Consider the following 21685-nt stretch of genomic DNA (forward strand, 5'->3'; position numbering starts at 1 on the left):
TTAGCTGTGATTTTACTAGGTTAACTGTACTCATCCGTAGTAGTAGTAATTATTATTAATAAAGAGTTATGAAATGCAAAATGTTTGGTTTTTATTGTGAAATTAGGACTTAATTTTGAACATGTGGCCATAACTTATCTATATTACTGATTTCAGGAACTTTTTCTTTTAATTCAAATGTCAACTCACATGCAGTAAGTTAAATTATCAGACTTACAAAGCAGTATGGTGCCATTTATTTATAGCGGCTGGGCCTTGAGAGAGTTTAAAGGTATTATGTTCATTTATTTACATATGCATCCCATTCTCCTCCTCATGTTGGTAAATACTCTTGTAATACAAATAGCAATAAAACAGCTTGACTGGTGCAGAGTAATTCACATATTTGAAATTTTATATTTCTGCAGGAATTTTAACCCTTAACCTCCATTATCTTTGCTTCTGTTGTTCCGCATGACAAGGCAAAAACATAAAGTCATAAATTAGCACCTTTTTCTTGTTTTGTTTTGTTCTTTGCAACAAAATTTCTCTTTGTTGCAATAATTCATCATAATCATTCTTGATGTATACATAAGTTTGGGACTATTCCCCTTTATTTTCTGGGAATCAGAGTTGACAGTTGTACTACTTCAAATTTCATTCAAACTTATGGAAAGTTTCAAACATACCTATTAGTACCTACCTTTTCCTAAAAAGCCCCTTTCTAGACACTTGGTGTTTTGACTTTGTGTTTTTCCTTGTGTCGTAGGTCTATAAATACTCTGCACCAGTTTTGCTGTCCAGCACCATTGTACCATACCCAGCTAACTGTCCCTGCCACACATTCAGAGTACAGGTAAGAGTAGATATGGTCCACCCATCTACTGTTATTAAAGAGAGATCTGGTTTTATAATCTTATATGATCAAATGATTCTCAGTTTGATGTAAAGCATCACGCAGCATTAGATAAAATCAAATTAGATTTTATATTGAATACATTTTAAATCCAGTAGGACAGTCCTGTGTCTATTGATTTCTCTCAAGTACTGCTGAATGACAGAGAGTGAAGTTATCTTTATAAATCATAGGCAGCAAGTCTCCCTAGACTCCCTGTGAGAAAGAAAAACATTTTATTCTCACAACACAAATGTATTAAATCATTTAATTCTCCCTTTATTCCCTAATTTACAGTAAAAAGAATGTGAACCTCTTTGCTCCAGAATACTTTCTTATTGTGTGTAAAATAAGACACATGTCTAGCTCTCCAGGGAGTAAGGACCTGATCCTGCAAGATGCTGAGCACTCTCCATTCCTTTTTAACTCAGTGGCATTAGAACATTCAGAACATCATAGGAAGCACTTGGCAGGATCATGCCCTGCATGGATTGAACAATGCCCTACAGTACAGCTAACTGTTGCAGATTCTAGATGTAGAATTTAATTCTGAAATTCTGTTTGAGTGTAGACAGTGAATATTATACACCCCCAGCAGAAAATTTGTAGAAGCAGTGAGTTACTCCAGTGACCTTTATAGAAATACAATAGGGCAAGTCATCTAAGGTATTTAAACATACGGAAATTATTAAGAAATTGTGCATGCAGTAGACAGCTTGTCTTTTATTTAACTTCTACTATCAAATTAGCTAGTGGTAATTGCCAGCTCATGAATAATACTTGTACCAAAATATTAGAAGTATGTGCTGAAAAACCCTCTGCTCACCTTGCGTTGGTAATAAGGAAAGAAGAAAGCCAGCAACGAATCCTAAATCTGTAAATGCATAAACACATTTTGTTATTTTCTCTGTTCCACATGTTAGTTATCCCTGATCATGCATGTGTTGGGTGCTTTCCATCTTTCACATTTTCAGTCTCCATCCATCTCTCCTCATGTTGGCTTCTTTTCATCAGCAGTATCCTCACTCCATGTTTGGCAGTGGAAATCTATAATCCAGTTGTAAATAATGACTCTGAACCTCATCCGGTGCTGACCAGTGTCCTGACAATGTACAGGTTCCCCCCTCTTATTTCTTCATGAGTTTTTAATTTTCCTTTGTGTTAAATGAACAGATATGAAGGCCACAGACGTTTTAGTTTCTTGGCCCTGTTTGGATAACTTTCTAGAAGTGGGTTATTTACCAGCAACAGTAGTATTGGAATGCTATTGCCATTTCTGTTGTTGTTTATAATTAATTTATACCCACATGTCATTGCGTATTTAAAGTCCCTTAGATCTGTAGCTTAACCTAATTCATGTTTTTGGTTTTAAAATACACATTTTTATACGGAGGCAGTGTTGCGCAGTGTGTAGAGCACTGCACTGGCTTCTATTCCCATGTCTGCCATAGGGCTACTGGATAATCTTAAATTACTTCATCTCCTGTGCCTCAGTTTCCCCATTGGGAAAATTAGGATAATGACACTGTCCTCCTACTGATGTTAAGGGCTAGGTGGTATTTTTATCACACATTTTTCTAATGTATTTTTTCTACTCAAATATTTTGATCACCTGTATTAAACATAATTGATATGATTAGAATATTTTTTTATTTCAATCATTTTTTAAAAATACTGGAAAACAATACACAATTAAATTTTAGTTTATTAATATTGTATAGCAAAGTACAGAAAATGTAGGTTACTTCATAGGACTCTAAAGCAATCTTATAACATGTACATTTTAGAACTATGAGGGATGGGGTATTCAAAAGCACTCACTGTTGACCTAATACTGTTTTCACTGAAGTCAAGGGGTCAGACTCTCAACTTGTGTAAATTATCATAGCTCAGCTGAAGTCAAGAAGTTCTCACAATTTACACCAGCTGATGATCTGGCCCAAGGAGTTTTACCATTGGCTTATTGGAAGCAGAGTTAGGCCAACTCTGAGTTCTTTAGAATACCCCATCCTAGAACATTAAAGGCAAGGTTGACTCTTAGTGTGCAGAGGAGTTAATTCATGTAAGCCCAGCCCCCTGCATGGCCTGCATGGTGGATTATGGTTCCAGGCACAGGAAGAATGCATGCTCTGTAGGGCTGCAACTCTCCCCTCTCCCCCGATTCTACTGTGAGAAAGTAGGTAGGGTGGGGTGGAGAGTGAATGGAGCTTTGCCTACCCCTTCAACATGCTACACCCAGCCAGCCCCATTGGCTAAAGTTGGAAGTGTGCTGTATCCTATCTGTAGCAAAGCAGTCCTTCCCCAGGAAGGAGCCAAGGGGACTATGAGTCACAATTCCTTCCCAGGGTTCTTCCTTGGCAGATGGAATTCTGGGCCACCCCACACTCAGGGCTAGTAGCAGTGTCTCAATTGATTCCACGTAGAACTGGGCAAAATGTTTGGATGAACAGCCTTTTGCTGAAAAATGCAGTTTTGAGTTGACTGAAATGTGAATTCGGCTTGAATTCAGTGAATAGTTTCAAATGAGAAAAATGAGGGGGGGAAAACACTGAAAAAATCTCAACATTTCATTTCAACATTCTTAAAACAAACTGTTGTGACTTTTCATTTCAAAATGACGTATCGTTTTCAAATTTAGCTACATTTTTTGTTAAGGTTTAAAGAACACCCGAAAACTAAATGAAAACAAGAAAAAAGAAAAAAGAATTGTTTTGGACCAAATGAAACCTGAATTTTGACCTGAATTCCTCCCCACCCACCCATCCAATTCAGCAAGAAAAACGGAGAATTTTCTGTTTCTGGTCAACATGAAACAATTTTTTTCAGATTTTTCGATTCAAGCCCTGAACTGAAAAATCAACTAGTAGCTTACCTCTAAATCCAAAGTTATCTGAGACTTGAATTAAGGGCCAGATTCTGATATCCCTTCATTGTGAGTAAGGCTATCAGAATCTGGCCCCAAGTAATTAGTTGTTGTAGATGTTGCTTCTGGATGTATGAAATTATAATGTAATATCCATATAAATACAGTTTATTCAATAAGTAGTATGCAAACTACAACCCTGATCTTGTAAGTGCTCTCTACACGGAACTCCCATTGATGATAGTGGAAGCTCAGCCTTTAGAACATTTACAAATTGGGCCCTACATTTGCATATATTTCAATAACATTCAGTGTAGCCTTAAATCTTTCAATTTTTATTAATAATGCAAACTACTGGAAAGAAAACAAAAACTAAGAATGGATGGTTAATTCTAATTTTAGGTTTTCGGCTTTATTTAGAAAATACACAAAGGGATTAATTTTGTACCTCAGAATTAGAAGTGAAATTTGCTTTGAAAGAGAAACAATTAATGAGTGCACTACAGTAAAATCTGGAGCATCTCTGATTTGCTGTTAGCTAATTGCTGGATCTTTTATTCACTCCAGCAGTTTTATTTCTAGCCAAGATGATCCTTGGCATCTGTTTTGAATTGTTAATAAGGAAATAATGCATTTTTAATAACTGTAACTATTGCAGTAATTTCTTGCTTGCTCATTTTTACATTGTTCAATGTACACTGTAATAATACAAGAGGTTTCTTAAATTTTTGAAATATAAAAAAGAGAAATCACAGTAAGCTAATACATGATGCCAACTCCAGCTCGTTGCTTGTCTCTTTGTGTAGAAATTAGCCCCTACACCTTGCATCTTTGTCCTTTTTTCATTCATTCTAAGAAACAGATTGTAAACAGAATACAGTTTGAATAGTTAACAACCTGCTGTTCAATAATAGCAACAATCATTTGATTTAGCAGAGAATGGGAGAGAGGTTTAAAACCAGATGCACCCTACAGTTAAGAGGGTACAGTTTCCATAGAAGTCTGCCCAAAATCCATCAGTGGATTATGTAAATTTGAGTGTAAATGGCAAAGTAATGTAATTTATGGAATAGCTAAGTACTACATTATTATTTATCGTTATTTAGCTAAGAAGCGTTATCACTAAGCCCTGGTCTGCACAACAAATGTATGTTGGTATAACGTCATCACTCAGGGGTGTGGAAAACCTAGACCCCTGAGTGACACAGTAATATTGACCTAACACCCAGTGTAGGCAGTGCTGTGTCGATGGGAGGGCTTCTCCTGTTGACATAGCTACCACCTCCTGGGGAGGTGAAGTACCTACCTGGACGGGTGAGACTGGCAGGCAAAATAAATAATAGAGGGTCTAAAATAATGCAGTCTACCCCTTGTTTGAAGGGGAACACGCTTTTCCCAGCATTACAAGTCAAATTTCAAATTCAGCCCTGCTGTAAGCAGGCTTCATTTGGGAACTGAGCCACTATGCCAGAGCTAAATGTGGTCACCATTTACACCATTTAAATGTGGTGTAACTTACATTGATTTTGTACAGCCACTGGCTGCAAAATTGCTGTATGTAATTTTACCATTCAACTTACATGACTGTTTGCACCGTCACTGAATTCGATCTTTAAATGGCTGCCTTCGCAAGCTGTGGATTCAGCCTGCCACTCTATTCATGTAAAAGGAGGGACTTCCAGGTCTGTTGGATGTAATTACTTAATGCACATGTTATTGCTCAGGATGCTCAAGCTTCTGTACATATGATTAAGGCTAAGATTTAATCACGGGTATTTTTAGTAAAAGACATGGACTGGTCATGGGCAAAAAAACAAAATATCACGGGGGCCTGCCACCGCTCCAGCTGCAGGAGGGGAAAGCCCCGAGAGCCTGCTGCCACTGCAGCCAATGCTGTGGGGAAGCCCGAGGCCAGCTGCTGCTCCAGCCACTCCGGGATTGCTGTCGGGAGCCCCTGAGCTGTGGCTCCTCCCGCCGCCCCGAGGACTGCTGCTCAGGTGGTCCCTGGAGCCAGCCACATTGGCCGCTGCCCAGGGCCACCACAGCAGTGGCTGATGCAACTGGCTGTGGGGCCATCCAAGCAGCTGGCTTCAAAGCCACTCCAGCAGCGGCCAGTGTGGCTGTCCCCAGGGCCATTCAAGCAGGTGGCCCCAGGGCCAGCTGCTTGGGCGGCCCTGGGGTCAGCCGCACCAGCTGCTGCAGAAGTCACGGAGGTCGCAGGAATCCATGACTTCCACAACCTCCGTGACAAACACAGAGCCTTACATCTATCTGATCAGTACTGAAGCTGTGATGGTTGAGTGCAAATAGGAGGATAACCGGGAGAGAAAGAGTGTGTGTGTAGAAAATATACCTCTATATACATATTTGTACTATATGTGCATATGTGTGTATATAAGCATTTACATATTACTACAACTGGACAGATTTGTTTAACATTAATGCTTGAAAGACATTGAAATAACTGTTTGAAAGGCTGAATTCCATTTGATCTGATCTGTTTCTTCGTATGAATACTATTTCTTTGTTTTATTGTGCATGAAATAACAGCTCCCAACCATACTCCTCCATCTACCCTCTTCAGCTTTCATTACTGATATTTTCAAACTAAATGCCTTGTCATATCCAAAGATGTTTTCTAAACTCTTGAAACTGGAGATTTCCTTTTCTTGTCTTTTTTTTCCCCAGTGATGCCTCTGAAAACAAAAAGATATTGCAAAGGATGTTATAGTACCAAAGAAACCCCATGATTTTCTTGCACTCTCTGCCTGCATAATGTTTAATCAGCACCTCTGTGAGGTAAAATTATTCTTCTGACAATTCCGTACTTATTCTGAAATTCAATACAGAATTTTTCAGTTTTAACCAGCAACGTTGGCTAATGTGTAACAATCCACTGCATCAAATATAGCAGAATGTTTGATCATGCTCATCCTTTTTGCCTGTGCCAGTAGTAATCCGTGTAGCCAAATATTACAGTAATGGTTAATAAGGAAATCCACCCTCCAATAATAAACCAAATGTCTAGCTGTTAGCTGTTGATGTATAAGTAGCAGGTTTCTTTTTCACAATCAGTTTCTCCAAGTGTTCTGTGAAATATTTGCACAGTCAGCACAATCAGGGAAAAATCAATTTTTGTTAGATTCCTGCAAGTGAAACTTTACTAATTTTTTCAGGTTAAAATAGCTTTTTCTGCCCTCAGATTCACTTCCCTCATTCAACAAAAGCACAATGTATCCTAGTCTCAGAGAAAATACCCCAAACTCCTCTGTAAAATCTCACATAGAAATGTCTTTTGGTCCTAGAATGCTATGTCTTTCAGGGAGCCTCCCAACTCCACAATCTACTAGTGAGGGTGTCCTGATGTGGTTTTCCAGCCAAAAGTCCATCACAGATACAGATGTGTCCAATGAGCTACATTTCCCAGAATACACTGAGTGGCTAAAATGACAGCTTATTAAGGCTTCACAAAACACCAGCAGTTGTTGGGAAGGTATCTTCATTCCAACAAAATAGCAATTTGCTAACTATGACTTTTTAACACATTTTTAAGTGTTATGATTTTCTTGTTTAAAATTCCAAGTTAATGCCAGACCATATTATTTCAGACTGATCAGAATGATAAAAATGACACGACTCATGCAAACTGGAGCAGAAGTTCATAATTTTGATGGCTCCTGAGAGAAATATAGCAATTCCAAACAGAGATCCGAAGAATCAATCAAACAATATATTTGGTAATAAGAGATTTCAGTGCCATATAATTTTCATTCTGTTTATATTGCCAAGTTGCACAGAAAAGCTAGTATAAAAACAGAATAATACTTTCAATTTCTCCACCTTCTGACCTACAAGACCTAGATATGGAAAAACTGTAATCTACACATTCACAGCCAATACACTGTTAAAATCAATTGGTAGATTATCATAAGAGCTACTCTTTGTCTTTAGATTTTCTTGTTTTCCTTCCTTCATTATATTCCTTTCCATCCTTCTTCTTTAGCCTGCTATATAGTTAAAGAAAATGGCCACTGGTGGTGGTGTTACTGGTAAAGAAGTGACATTGTGCAAGCTTCCTGATAAGCTGGCATCCCTTCCTCTACTTCCTCCCACCATAGAGTACAATATAGCATTACAGATGTAGGTATTCCAGATTGCTTTTGTAATTTAATAGCATATGTAACTTCTGATTTGTAGCACTATTCATGATGCTGGCAACTCTGAAAGCAGAGTTCTACCTAGCTTAAAAGAAAAAGGAGTACAGCCCAAATTTGTAAGAAATACTTCTATGCGTAAATCACCATTTGAAAAAATTATGCCTCCTCTCCTATATTTTCAATTAAATACAGTTGGAAGTCCTCATGGAGTCTGTCTCTTTGATCAGTTAAAACCAAGGACCTTTATCCTACAATAGATTGGGGCAGAGTGAGAAATTCAGTGAATTGTACACTTTGAATATTTGAAATCATTTTTCTAGTGGTAAAAATAGAAATCACCCTTCTAAAAAGTAGCTAGGCACTTTGATACAAAGCTTTCCACCTCATACAGTCTTTACTGCCATAAACATTAACCTGGGTCTGTGCTGTCTTTTGATTATTGCATGAAATCTACTGAAAATGAGGCCCAGAATTAAGCACCATGTATATTCTCTCAAAGATTCTTATGAGCCTTGCAACTGGGCTACCTTCCATTGCTTATAGATTGGCTGTACTGTTTTTAAATATTGTAGCTTAATTCTCCTAAATGTTGTTCCCTTGTGATTCTGTTCCTCTCTTTCTCTCTCTCTCTCTCTCTTCTTTTTTGCCCACCTTGGCAGGGAAGATAATGTTCTCCACCAGTTCTGTTGTCCACCTTCTGGGTCTAGTAGTCCATCCTCAAGATAACAGAGAAGCTCTGGGTCGCTAAGTGGGCAGTCAGAGGGCCACATCTGTATATTCCATCTCCCTCCTCTTCTTTCTCTTGCTGGTGTGTATGGGACTGATACTAACTTGCATGGAGACACTAAAGATTCTGGTTTACATCGAATTTAAATTTACTCAGAATGCCTGGTAACTTCCACTCTGCACTTTCTTCTCCAAGCTTTCACGGCTCACTCTTTCTGTGCCAACTGATTAAAATGCATATGGAGTGTAAACAAAAATGTAAAATGCACAATATATTTTGAACCAAAATAAACAGTGCCATAAATCTCCCAGCGTACTGTGCATTTTGTTATCACATGCAGTCATAATGATTTCTTATAGGCAGTAGATGTGCTAACTAATGTGATTTATTTTCTTTCAAATGGATTTTTGTTCTCTCGGAACATGTATTGCATTAAGCCTTTTGGAACAGTCTTGAATGCATATTTCAAAATTGGGCTTTAGCTGCATAGTGCAGATCCAAATCTAAATGTGACCAGTATTTAGGGATGTTCGAACCTGGGACTTAGGTTCAACTGCTTTTCTACTACTGTAGGTGTCGTCTGACTATTCCGGTGATTCTGCCAGATGGGTACTGTAGCTGCAGAACCATATTTGCCTAGGCTTTGAACAGCTGCATTTCTCAATGTTTTTTAAAAGTCTGTAAATCTACCAATTGTATATTTAAATGTTTGTGAAAGAGTCATATTCTGTATTAGGCATTGATAAACACACCCAACTGAATAAGTGCATCTTTCTCTAAGCTATATACAGTATCATGTAAAGGCCCAGATATGTCCGTGGATGGTTATGTAGCTCCCACTACAGTGAATGTGAACTGCCCATGTGCATCCAAGAGCTCCGAATTCCTGAAACCCAACAGGTACTTGGTAGGTGGAAAAGAGGGATGGAACTAGAACATACCACCTGCAAATGACCGTTTGAGGGCTGCAGCTGTTTGGCTCTGCTGAACTTAAAGGGCCAGACTCAGAAAGATATTCTGGGAAATAAAGGTCCTATAATAGAGCAACCCCACATTTTGGGATTGAATGCACCTCAGTTTCATATGGTTCCCAATCAGGGTTAGTGGGGAGCAGAAAATTGCTGAAGAAATTGTTCTTGGGAGAGGGGCTACTTTGGCATTAGGTCTATCACACCACAAGATATAATTCTAAAGGATATGAACTACTGGGGATTTAAATGGAGTTAGAGGATGGGGGCGGAGGGCAAGATGAAAGGCTTGCAAAAGAGTTGATGTTTTGTCTTAATTATATGTGGTTGTAAGGACAGGGGATGGAAAGGATTGGGACCAGTAGGATCAGGGAAGGAAGCAGACTGAGACAAGGCAGGGTAAGGGTCATCATATTCTTCTCTTGTTCCACACTATACACAATTCAAGGTCCAGTAATGGCCCAAAATGTGCCTGTTCATTTGGAGGACAGAAAATAGGAAATTTGCTCTTTGGGGCAGTTTTTGACTGCCTGCTCCTCAATTTTTCTCCCAGTTACCCCATGTCATGCCATTCTTTAGATTACTTCATGACCATGCCCCAGATACATGTGTCACATACCTGGGGAAGAATTTGGCCTTAAGAAATGCAAACCCTGGTACTGTTTGTCCATTTGTAAGAGGTTTTACACTACCCTCAATCTGTGTGTGCAGATTGAGAGCACTATATGGCTTGAGCCTACATTTGGGGATTGAATGCATCTGATTCATGTGGATCCCAATCATATGGCATAACAGTGGCATTAATGGGCATTCATTCTCTATGAGGAATTTGCAGATCATGTATGCTGAAACTGTTGTTTAAAGGATTTATCCTTTTTGATACAGATGTATCAGTGTTCTCATGTTTACCATGTTAGGCAGAGTAGAACATTAAAATGTCTGCATGTCACTGACATTTTCTTAGCCTTTTATCTCTTCCATTAATTCGGCAGGAATTTCTCACAGACTTGTTACACTTGGCTAGAAACTGTAGGGATTTGTATTATTTTGACTTGCTTATCTCTGTCACTAGCGTAAACAATAATTACCTCTCTCCACTCAGTGTACTGATCTGAAGCACAGTAATTATTCTCTTCCACAGGCAGGGATTTGTCAGATCTTCGCGTCTGTATTTTATTTGTTTGTTTGTTTTGAAGAAAAATAGAGGAAAGACGTATGTACATGAAAGTCCAAAAGCATTCATTCTGGGTGCCAGGCCTTTTGCAATGAAGAGAAAGCATCATCCTGAATGTAGTTACAGTTCATAATGCCTCTCATGAGAAAAGGCAGTCGAAGGCAGATCTGTGCTATTGTCTGTGGCAAAGAGAATACGATCACTTGGTGTTGTCTGCATTTTGCCCTTTCCAGTTAGAAGCAAAATTTGTGTCCTCAGTGGTTACAAAACTCTCAAGTCAGTAACTACGCTATCTTCAAACCATGCATTGTTCTGCACCAGAAAAGCTGACCTTCACTGATGCAGTGAAAGTCAGATATGGAGAAGTGCACATTTTCCTTTTAAAATAAATAATGGCTAGCTAAATAAAACGTGCTGTATATCTCAGACTTCAGCACTGGAACTGGGTAGAATTCTTTTCTAATTACCTCATCCAAGTTTTAAGCAGATGACCTAATCGGTGCACATTGTCATAAAATGGAAGGGAAGGGCTGCATTGAAAACTGTCTTTCCCTTTTCTTCTGATTTCTATATACTTTCCATAGTTGGGAGTGTGGAGGATGCCTCTAGTTGTGCATGAATGAATCGTTCAACAAATGGACCATAACACATACATCTTTGATATGGAAGACTGGGGGGAAATCGTTTAGCTGCTGTTCTCATGGTTTATTCACTTATTTTGTGTGAATGCATTCCAGAGTGCCCTTGCGTTAAGCGTTGAAGAAGAGCTACCGCTTGGGTGCTTTCACATAGAAAATGTTTTATTAGGCACTTGCAAATTGGTATTGATTAAGATCTGGCTCATTTTTATTTTTCCATTTTGAATACAGGCGCTTCTTTTGTGATCATATTAAGCTTTTAGTCATGTTTCTTTTTTGGATGGTTTTGGTTACAATGCACATACATCATACAGCCTTCAGTACTTTGCATGCATTGCAACTGCTGCTTACTTTCATTTCCCTTGTGCAGATATGAAGTTAACTTTCAATTTCTTTGACTGTAGGACATACTGTTCTATTTAGCAACTCAAAATGATGTCCATATTTTTACTGAATATTTGAACAACATGGACTTTATATGCCACTAGATGGAGCAGAGAGCAGTCCAAACCATGACATATTGAAGAACCTATGTTCCAGAAGTAGACTGTATCTTAAAATAACTTTCATTATTAGGAAAATCTAAATATTGCATAACTATCTACTATATGAGTAGAAGAATTAATTAACTGAAAAAGTTATTAAAATGGAGAGATTGTTTGCAGAAACAGTTCCGTATAGGTGTCATTATAGAATCAGATCAACATTTTAAAATTTTCCCAAGATCTTAACTAACTCAAGGTTCACAAAAGATAAGTAGTTCAAGTTCATTGTGGTGAGAAAGGCCCTTACTTGAAACAGATACGTGGAAATTACCTGTAATTCCAATACGTGCCAATTAAAATGTAAATTATTATCATCTTTATTTGCATTGACATATCAGGGGGTAGCCATGTTAGTTTGTATCCACAAAAACAACAAGAAGTTTGGTGGCCGGATTCCTTGTTGTATTGAAGTAGTTCTTAGATGCCCGAGTCAGGGATTGGGGCCTGATTGTTCTAAGCACTGTATACACACATTGCACACAGAAAGTCCCTGTCCTAAAGAAAAGGAGTACTTGTGGCACCTTAGAGACTAACCAATTTATTTGAGCATAAGCTTTTGTGAGCTACAGCTCACTTCATCACTTATTTGAGCTCACTTATGCTCAAATAGATTGGTTAGTCTCTAAGGTGCCACAAGTATTCCTTTTCTTTTTGCAAATACTGACTAACACGGCTGCTACTCTGAAACCTGTGCTAAAGAGTTTTCAAACTATGTAAACCAAGTTGATTAAAGCTGTGGAGTGTGTTGATGACATATGACATTGTCATTCCAGTGTAGACAAAGGTTAAACAGATGCACATTTGGTTCAGTTGTTCATTGTTTTGAAAATTGCTATTTAATACTTCATGCTCATATTACATTCAAGTGCTCATTTTGGTGAGTCACACTTAACCATTGCTTTTAATCTTTTCATTACAAATGCTGAAATTGTTTAGGAAATGTAAGTTTGCAAAGTATAGAAATACTAGGGCATGAAAAATACTACGAATCACTGTAATAGAAATACAAAATGCACCTTTTATTTGCTATTAGATGTGTAGATATTATGAGTATTCTAATCAAGAATATTTTTATGAGCAACAGAGATAGATTTTACATGACACTAAGGTTCGTGCAAATGGTTGCTAGAGGGAGCTCTGGGGCAGTGCATTTCAAAGCTTTCACAGTATTTGCTCATCGTGCTTTACTGTCTCTTGAAAGCGTGAATCACAAATAAAAAGGAATTAATGTATGTTAACCTGCACCTTTATGAACTTATTACTTGCTATTTATGTGGAGACAGTGAAGTGACATATAAACTGGCAAAATGTGCATGTGTTTTCCACTGTGGTCCATAAACTTTTCTTTGTTGAAAGCTAACAGTCTGTGTTAGTTTATTAATATTATTGACCGTATGCAGTTTGCAGTCTTAACAGTTTTCAGTGTTAGCCAGCTGTATATGGCTCTTTCCCCTATTAAGTTAACATAGAATTTATCCTTAGGAAAGTGCCTCTGACTCATGAAGTTGATAACAGTACAAAATACTTAAATGGAATCTTATTTGAAACCTGTACTGGGCATATTCTGCTGGGGTAGAAACAGTAACAAGATTTGAAGCAAATATTTTGGACCCCCAGCATAACTCCATTTACTCCAATGGAGTTATTTCTCATGCACATGGTCACAAATCAAAGGAGAATCAGGCCCTCATTTACAAGTGATTTGTCCGTGTTAACTTTGTCTCCCTTACAAGCAGCTTTAAGAATGTCTGGCAGATTCAATCGATCTGTGGATACTCCAAAATTTGCAAAATGGGCATTGCCACCAGTATAGCAAGTACTGTTGTTTGGGTGGGGAAATCTGTAAGCAGACACAGCTGCAAAGAAAGTCTGAATCATCTAACACAATAACAACCCTGTTGAGCTGAGTCATATTAGAAGTTTGTTTTTTCTGGTTGCTGACAAAGATACAGACTCAACCTCTGCTCTGAAATGAAGTTCTTACCTCTGTTGATATACAGGATGATCTTAAAGTTCCAGACTTATTTTAATCAGCTGTTCTGGGGGAAGGGGAAATATCCTTAGCATATATCAGAAGGAGGCAGCATGCTGTGATGAGTACAGCAGCTGAGAAGCAGGAGACCTATGATCAAATTTAGTAGGGACATAAGTAGGCGCAACTTCTAATGAAGTCAATGGGAGTTGTGGCTGTTTATGCCTGGGCTAAATTTATCCTCCCTATTCCACCACTCCATAGCTTTGAATGAGTCACTTAATCACCCTGCTCTTCAGTTTCCTCATCTGTAACATAGGGAATGATAATATTTACCAATCCTTGAAATAGCTTTGAGATTCTTAAATGAAAATCTCTGTAGGAGATTACTCTTTGGGTTATTGCCTGGGGCAGTGGGGAAGGATAATGACTGAAGGAAAATGGGGCATCTATTCATTTGTTTTCCTCCGTCTTGTATGGTAAAGGCTCATAGCAAAAGGTGTGGTGGCTATTCATTAAGGGACGTCTCTGTTAAAAACCATATGGTAAAAGTGATCCTGCTGAACAAATGCATTAATGATCACAGGAAACTTCTAGGAGTCTGATTCATTGAAGTCTATCTCTGCCTTTGGTACTTATATTAACTGCTGATGGAGTTTAGGCTCCTAGGCACCTAAATCCCTTTTGAACATAAGATTTAGGTTCCTAAATCAGTTGGGTGTTGTAACACTGAGCGCAACAACGCCTAAATACTGTTAAAAATCTGGGCCTAAATGGTCACATAGGAAGTCTGTGGCAGAGGAGGGAATTCAGTCTAGGTCTCCCAAGTCCCAGGGTAGCACCCTAACCACTGGTCCATCCTTCCTCTCCAGGAAGTCCAATGAGAATCCTTCCATAGATTTAAACGGGTGTTGGATTAGGCTCCTAAATGAAGACACGTGGCTCATTTCAAAAAGGGACACTGTCTCGTTGTATGTCAGCCCTATGGCTAATGCTTTTATTGATATATCATTTACATTTTCTTTCAAAATCCCAAATATATCCACAACACCAATAGATGCCATGGTAGGGACAGAGATTAAAAAAAGAAAAAACAAAGTTATAACATCTGACAGCTGAGTCGAGTAGGAGAGAACAAGACATAAAATAATGGAGCATTTATTTGATTTTATGAGCTCAGCCTAAAGTAAATTGGAGTTTCTGTACACACAGTCATTTGTGTTCACAAAAGACAGAGACTAAATGTGCAAATGGTATTTACAAGGACAGGTTGGGTAGTTAGAAGTCCAAATGCCCAACATGCATGTGCAAATGCCATTTGCTTAGATAGATTCTGATTTTGTTATTGCAGCTGAAAACAATCTGTGCATAAAAGAAAGGTTTTATGAGGCCTTTTAGGGAAGACATGGTTATATTTTAATTCTATTTTTTCTAATTTCTAATGATTGTGTACTGTATTTTGGGTGGTTTCCAATCACATTATGGTATTCATTTACATTTCATTCATTTTGTTGTCCACGTGTATTTTGTGATCTCTTAATCATTTTTTAGCTGATGCACCCATGCAGTAAAGCAGATAAAACCAACCCTGTCTATGACCCTTGAGTGTAGAGCCCAGTCTTCTCAAAGAAATTTGCTCTCCTCCTTCCCCTTTCTGTCCCCCACTCCTGGGACCATTTCCCAAGCAGTCACTCAGAGCCCTTCCCTTAAGCAGCAGTAGACCTGAAAACTGAGCTTATTCGCTGTCATCTTGGATGAAAAAGTGTCCCAGGAAAAAGTGTGACCAGACACAATAACTGACCCTTCATCATAAGATCATAGTAGGTGCTGCTATAACACAGAAAATTATGCTTACACCAGAAAGGTCACTTTAAAATAATTTCATCCATTTAAATCCCATGTCTGTGTTAATCAGGTAACGTATTTGTAACAGTGGAGAGAGAATGGGTGACTAGCCCGTTGTGTATTCTCTTGGATGCAGCAGATGTTTCTGACAAATAAGTTTGCTTGCTTGCTGGCCACGCAGTGTCTGATTAAAGCAATTTCCCTCTGCTTTGTTCTTTGTTAATCTGTGAGATGTCAGCTGAGCCCTGTCGATATCATCTGGCCATGAAATTGACAAGATCGCTACTGTGGTAAACAAAGCTTCTCCTCAAATGACTTTGGCTTTTCTAAAGTCCACATATACACATCTTCTATTTTAATCATATCTTTCACAAAAAATATTTTTGAAATCCTTTTAACAAGTCATTGGATATCAGTGAAACAGTATTTAATTTACTGTTGCAAATGAAATGCTGTGTTCCAGATGAAAAGTCAACAGCAGAGTGAATAGCTGTAGTGGCCTTTTTCTTCTCTGTAAACTAGTGAGTTAAATTTGTACCTGTTTAATGCTTCAAGGCGTAAAAGCAGCCTATTTTAAAAATAATAAAGTATCACGGACTGTGCATTATTCAAATCATTTAACAGTTTCATCAGAGGCTCAGGGATGAACAAAGAACAAAGAAAGCAGGGGTTTAGTTACACAAGTGAAACAGTAGGAACCTGTCCCTGTTCTTCAAACCAGCCTACCTGCTCCCATGCTTTAGTTTCACGTTTCATTAGTCGCTTGTCTTCCACAATCAGTAAATGTATTCTGTCTTCTAAAAGTCTTACATTCATTTTGCCATTGAGAACTTTGGCTGGGCTGTTATGGTGGCAAAACAAATGCTTTTATTGTAAATAGTGTCTCCATGTAAACAAGGTGCCTCCTACCACACTCTTGGGTTGGAAAACATCTTGTTCTATACAAACAATTCAGACTTGTTGTGGCTAGAAGCAAACATGGAAGTGGTGGCTGCTCCAGCCAAATGCTGTATTGTGAGGTTTGACAGATCATCTATCTTATCATTGTTATGGCACTTAACTTTCTAATGCCAAAGAATTAGAGTCTGGGTAACAAATGTGAAATTAAAGAGAGTGGCAGCCATGATGAAACCTGTCTGGGATGGGAGGTTTGAAAAATAAGGAACAATTCTTTTTTTCTAGACAATTTCACTGCTTCACTATAATTATCTGTTTTCCCTGTTTTGAGCTAAAAATAGCAGGAAGAAAATATACTCCTGATGCAAACGTGCTCCAAACTCTGTGTGCGGTCTCCAGCAGGTAGTAGGCAGGGAGCCATTGGCCATCTCTGGTGGACAATGTAGTGATTACAGTCTATAAGTATCTACATGGGGAACAAATATTTAATAATTTAATAATGGCTCTTCAATCTAGCAGAGAAAGGCATAACACAATCCAATGGCTGGAAGATGAAGCTAGACAAATTCAGACTGGAAATAAGGCATAAACTTTGGACAGTGAGGGTAATTAACCATTGGAACACTTTACCAAGGGTTGTGGTGGATTCTCCATCACTGACAATTTTTAAATCAAGATTGGATGTTTTTCTTAAAGATCTGTTCTAAAAATTATTTTGGAGATGATCTCTGGCCTGTGTTATACAGGAAGTCATACAAGATGATCGCAATGGTCCATTCTGGCCTTGGAATCTATTAATCTGTATGAATCTATTTTGTAGCAGACATGCTGATATAGAACCAGTTGTATTTGTTTTCAGATTCTATAAAAGTTTGCTGGTTGCATGTTGTTTGATTTACCAGTTGTTAAACCTCTTCAAAGTTGCTTTCAGAATTCTAACCCCATTGGCAGTCCAGAGGATTTGTAGTGAAATACAGGCGGGAAGCTATTAAAATGTTTACAGTATGTGTGCTCTTCACAAGTTTCTGTGCCTAGTATTTAAGGGAAATTTCATCTTATGACTGACTGATAAAGCACATTAATGTAATAAGAAACAGCACATTAATCATAATATTCAAGTATTGTGTACATAGTTCTTTAAACCCACTTAAGCAGTTTATATACAGTAAGTGTCTTCCTGGGAAATAAAGGGCCTGTTTGCATTGGTCCATGGTAAACATTCTTAGTAGCCTGACTTCATCTCAAATATCAATCGAATTAGACTGATTTTGTTATTTGTTGGCATGCAAATAAACAGTTGACAGTGTTTGACTGTAACCACTGAATCTGTAGGAACTGATTGAACACTATGTGAATTTGTGACTTGGGTTACTGCTGCTCCTGCAGATCCGAAACAGTGTTGTGATGGCCTGTGAAAAATTAGATTATATGGCCCAGACTGTGGCTCCATGTTGTCTGTTTGCACATCTGCATAGGGGTGTAAAGGGGAATAAAATCCCCTCTATGCCCCTGCACGGTCTCTACAGAGCTTAGATCCAGGCACCTGGGAGTGAGCAGGTGCAGCATGCTAATGGCTCTCTACAGAGTGCCTTAAGGAGGAGGGCAGGGAGTGGACAGAGAAAGGTGGGAAATAGGCAGAGCCTTGGTTTCATGCACCCAAAGTGCTGACCAGCAGAGTTCTGCTGGGAGGTTGAAATGTATCCTCTACAGGTATAGTTCAGTAGCAGATTACTACCTGCTGGAACGAGGTGGGAGCAGGGAAAGTAATTCTCTGTGGTCCCCCTATGATAGTGCAGCTGTGCACTACCCAATAGCAGGGTTAATTCTAGCCATAAATGTATTTGGTATTTGAGCTGACTGGTTCTTTCTACTGTCAGTAGCTATAGTGTTTGTGAATGTAGATCTCGGGAAATACTCCTGCAGAAATCTCCACACTCTAATGACATTTTTAAAGGATTCAGTCAGAAGGAAATTGTGCCATGCTCTCAGGAGATAATGTAATGGAGCTCTGGGAGACCGCCTGCGCTGCTGTCTCACAGACTTCTCTTCCTCCTTTTATCTTCATTTCATTGTCAGTCACATTTGTGCTATATTGTGTTTGTGTGGAGCTGCACATAAGAGTAATGGCAATGCAGCTGTAGCTAGGAATGCACTGTTAGAAAGTATTAACAAACGTTTGTTTGAATAACACCACAAATCCACTTCAGCTTTACTCATTTCTCCTTTATATTCATTTTCTATTATCATTCATATAATAAGTGAATTTGTGTGTGCGTATGTGCGTGTAAGAATATTTGTAAAAAGCAGAAGTCTTATGAAAACTTATGCAGATGTTTGTGTGAGGGTTTGTACTAAAAGTGGTTATGCAGCCATTCTGAAATCTCTCTGGTTATCCTCTACTGTTGAGTGAAAGTAGTATCATGTGACTTAGGTGATCAGTCACATACCAAGAATAGTGCCTAGTCAAAGATGACCTCCTCTCAAAGTATATTCTTCACACAAAAACCCCATAAGCACAAAGTGTTCAAGTGCTTTCAAATAATGAACAAATTCATAAACATCAAAGTCTGTTCACAGATGATTTATAAACAGAAAAAGGGTTAAAATGCTCCTATCTGATAGTTCTGTAAATAGTTTATCCTGTTCTGACTGTAGTAAACATCCTTATGTATTAGTTATGGAAAAGAGACCATCTGAAACTTGGTGTATACATAGTGGGAGAGTCGGCCATGAATTCCGAAGCTTGTCCTCTTATGATATCCCAGTCACACATTTCTTTATTCATCTAAAATAGTGTGTCTTAGCACATTTCTGCGGGTACAGCAGTAATGCTTTATATGTAATTATTAAAGCCTAACCAAACTATGGTTTAAAATATGGGCTTTGACTAAATTAGACATTTTTTTGCATTCTGATAAACATCTGTGAATTCCTTTTTTTTAGCTCATGCAGCCATACAATTATCTAGTCAGATAATTGGAAAATTTAGTGGAATTAAATCCAAACTGAAGATTTGCCCCCTTGCCTAGTTCTAGTAATTATCTAACATGCCACAACATTGAGAAATATCCAGCCATATTGTTAAACAAGGCATTTTCAAACATTTCAATTCTCAGATTACATTAGCATCCTGGACACTTGCCTCATGAAAGATTAAACACCGTAGTTCTGGAAACTTTTAATGTCTATAAATTAAATTATATACAATTGGATGCCATACATCAGCAGTGCATTCTCTCTTCCTTTTTTGCAAACATAAATAAATTCCCATGGTATGTTATGTGGGTAAGTTTGGTTTTATGGTTCCTAAATAAAGAAATCAGCAGAGAAATCAGGAGAGCTTGGACCGGCAATAAGAGTTGGCAACAAGAAGCAGATCTGTATGTAGTTATTCTGGGGTAATAAAAATGCTGTTCAAGTAATGAGGTTTGCTAAACCTGTATTTTAACATGAACAGGCTAGTTCTTATGGTGAACTGCCATCTTGAATGGCATTGATCTGGATAGTCAATAAGGACCAGATTTTCAGAAGATTTTGCATCAGTTGTTGGGTGTACACTTTAAGACACTTTGGGCATATCTACACAGCTAAAGTTGTGCCCGGGCTAGCCTACTCAAGCTAGCACAGGTAACAATAACAATGAAGACATCACAGTGTGGGCTTCAGTGCAGGTAGTATAAGCCCAGCACAGTCCTTAGCTCACTAACCTGCTTTGAACTCTGTACTGTGCAATACCTGGATTCCAGCTAGCTCAGCTAACCTCACCCCTACACAGCTTTTGCTTTGTAGACCTACTCTTTAGGCCTGATTTTCAGAGGCACAAGGGACTTGCAGCATCTTTGGCTATCTCTGCATTGCAGCTGGGAGTGTGCTTCTGCGCATGGCTAATAGACACACGCTAGCTGGCTCAAGCTAGAGCACTAAAAACAGCAGTGTAGCCGGGGGTAGCAAGGGTGGTGGCGCAGGGTAGCTGCCTGAGTACACACCACGAGGGTTCAGGTAGGTTTGTGCTCAGGTGACACGTCTGAGCTGCCACCCTGGTGACACTGCTATTTTGGTGCTCTAGCTCAAGCAGAGCTAGTGCTTGTCTATTGACCCATGCTGGGAAGTAAGTTCCCAGCTGCAGTGTAGATGTACCCTTAGTGAATCTGATGCTAGAGGTCTCAAGTTGGACACCCAAATACGGAGGCACAAAATTGGTGAACTCATTTGAAAAATGTGGCTGCCAGCCGTTCTGTGGGTAAAAAGTCTTGGTTGGCAGAGTTATTGATACTTGGGGATGTGATTTAAAAAAAAAAAAACCTACTGAAGAGCAGGCCATCTTATGTCCTCTAAGGCTTCTGGTGAAATCCTTTCTTACCACAAAGTTCAAACTAGACCTTTTCTTAATGAGCTTATTTTCCTTATTGCCACAACGTTAATTGCTCACAGCTACTGAGTTGGGAATGAAGGCCACAGCTTTCTTTATAATTAATCAAATTCTGGTACTCTTATGTAATTTTGCCCGTTCTGTGTAGAAAATTTACAGGCTCACCAGTCAGCAGTCCTCTCAATACTGGTAAAGCCACCTCTATGCTCTTTACTGGGTTCTGAACACAACAGTAGTTCCCAATCTAAATATTGTGTAATTACTTTATGGTCTTGCTAAAATAACTTGGCTTCTCACCTTATTGCTTATACTATAAATCTGAAATCTAATCATGGTACCATGATTGTAACTCACAGTCTGAAAGGCATGACAGAAGGATGAATGGTTCAGTGCACTCGTATAATCACATTGCAGCCTTTCCAGTACTCCTGAGCTGATGGAATCCTAGAACCTTGTGACATGTAGCGCTCATCCCTAAAGCAGAGGAACAGAAAGGAAAGGAAACATTTAGTTTGCACACAGCCCAACATAAATTACATAAATTTCCGGCATGTCAAATGGAAGTACATTCAAAGACTTCCTAGCCCTTTGTTTTTCTTGATTTGTTCTTTCCTCTGCGGTGAAACCCCTTCAGGGCACTTAGTCATTTGTTACAT

The 21685-nt window shown here is 38.7% G+C and overlaps 1 protein-coding gene and 1 long non-coding RNA gene across 9 annotated transcripts in view; one reads left to right on the forward strand and one right to left on the reverse strand.

The window, feature by feature from the left end:
* The window catches only part of IQSEC1 (IQ motif and Sec7 domain ArfGEF 1), a 716009-nt gene that overhangs the window by 421528 nt on the left and 272796 nt on the right, over positions 1-21685 (forward strand). For 4 of the 7 annotated variants that reach the window (XM_084635153.1, XM_084635152.1, XM_084635156.1 and 1 more), the window contains exon 3: positions 749-835. The exons of the other annotated variants lie outside the window; for them this stretch is intronic. In XM_084635153.1, coding sequence (XP_084491279.1) covers positions 749-835 — 87 coding nt within the window. The remainder of the gene's footprint in view (positions 1-748; positions 836-21685) is intronic. 7 annotated transcript variants of the gene reach the window in all.
* LOC311524252 overlaps positions 4494-21685 on the reverse strand; it is a 55169-nt gene continuing 37977 nt past the window's right edge. For both annotated transcript variants that reach the window (XR_014712509.1, XR_014712510.1), the window contains exons 2-3: positions 21384-21503; positions 4494-6433 (exon numbers count right to left, since the gene is read on the reverse strand). This is a non-coding gene — a long non-coding RNA (uncharacterized lncRNA). The remainder of the gene's footprint in view (positions 6434-21383; positions 21504-21685) is intronic.

The sequence above is a fragment of the Lepidochelys olivacea genome, assembly GCF_965140295.1.
Source record: "Lepidochelys olivacea isolate rLepOli2 genome assembly, chromosome: 7".
Taxonomy (NCBI): Eukaryota; Metazoa; Chordata; order Testudines; family Cheloniidae; genus Lepidochelys; species Lepidochelys olivacea.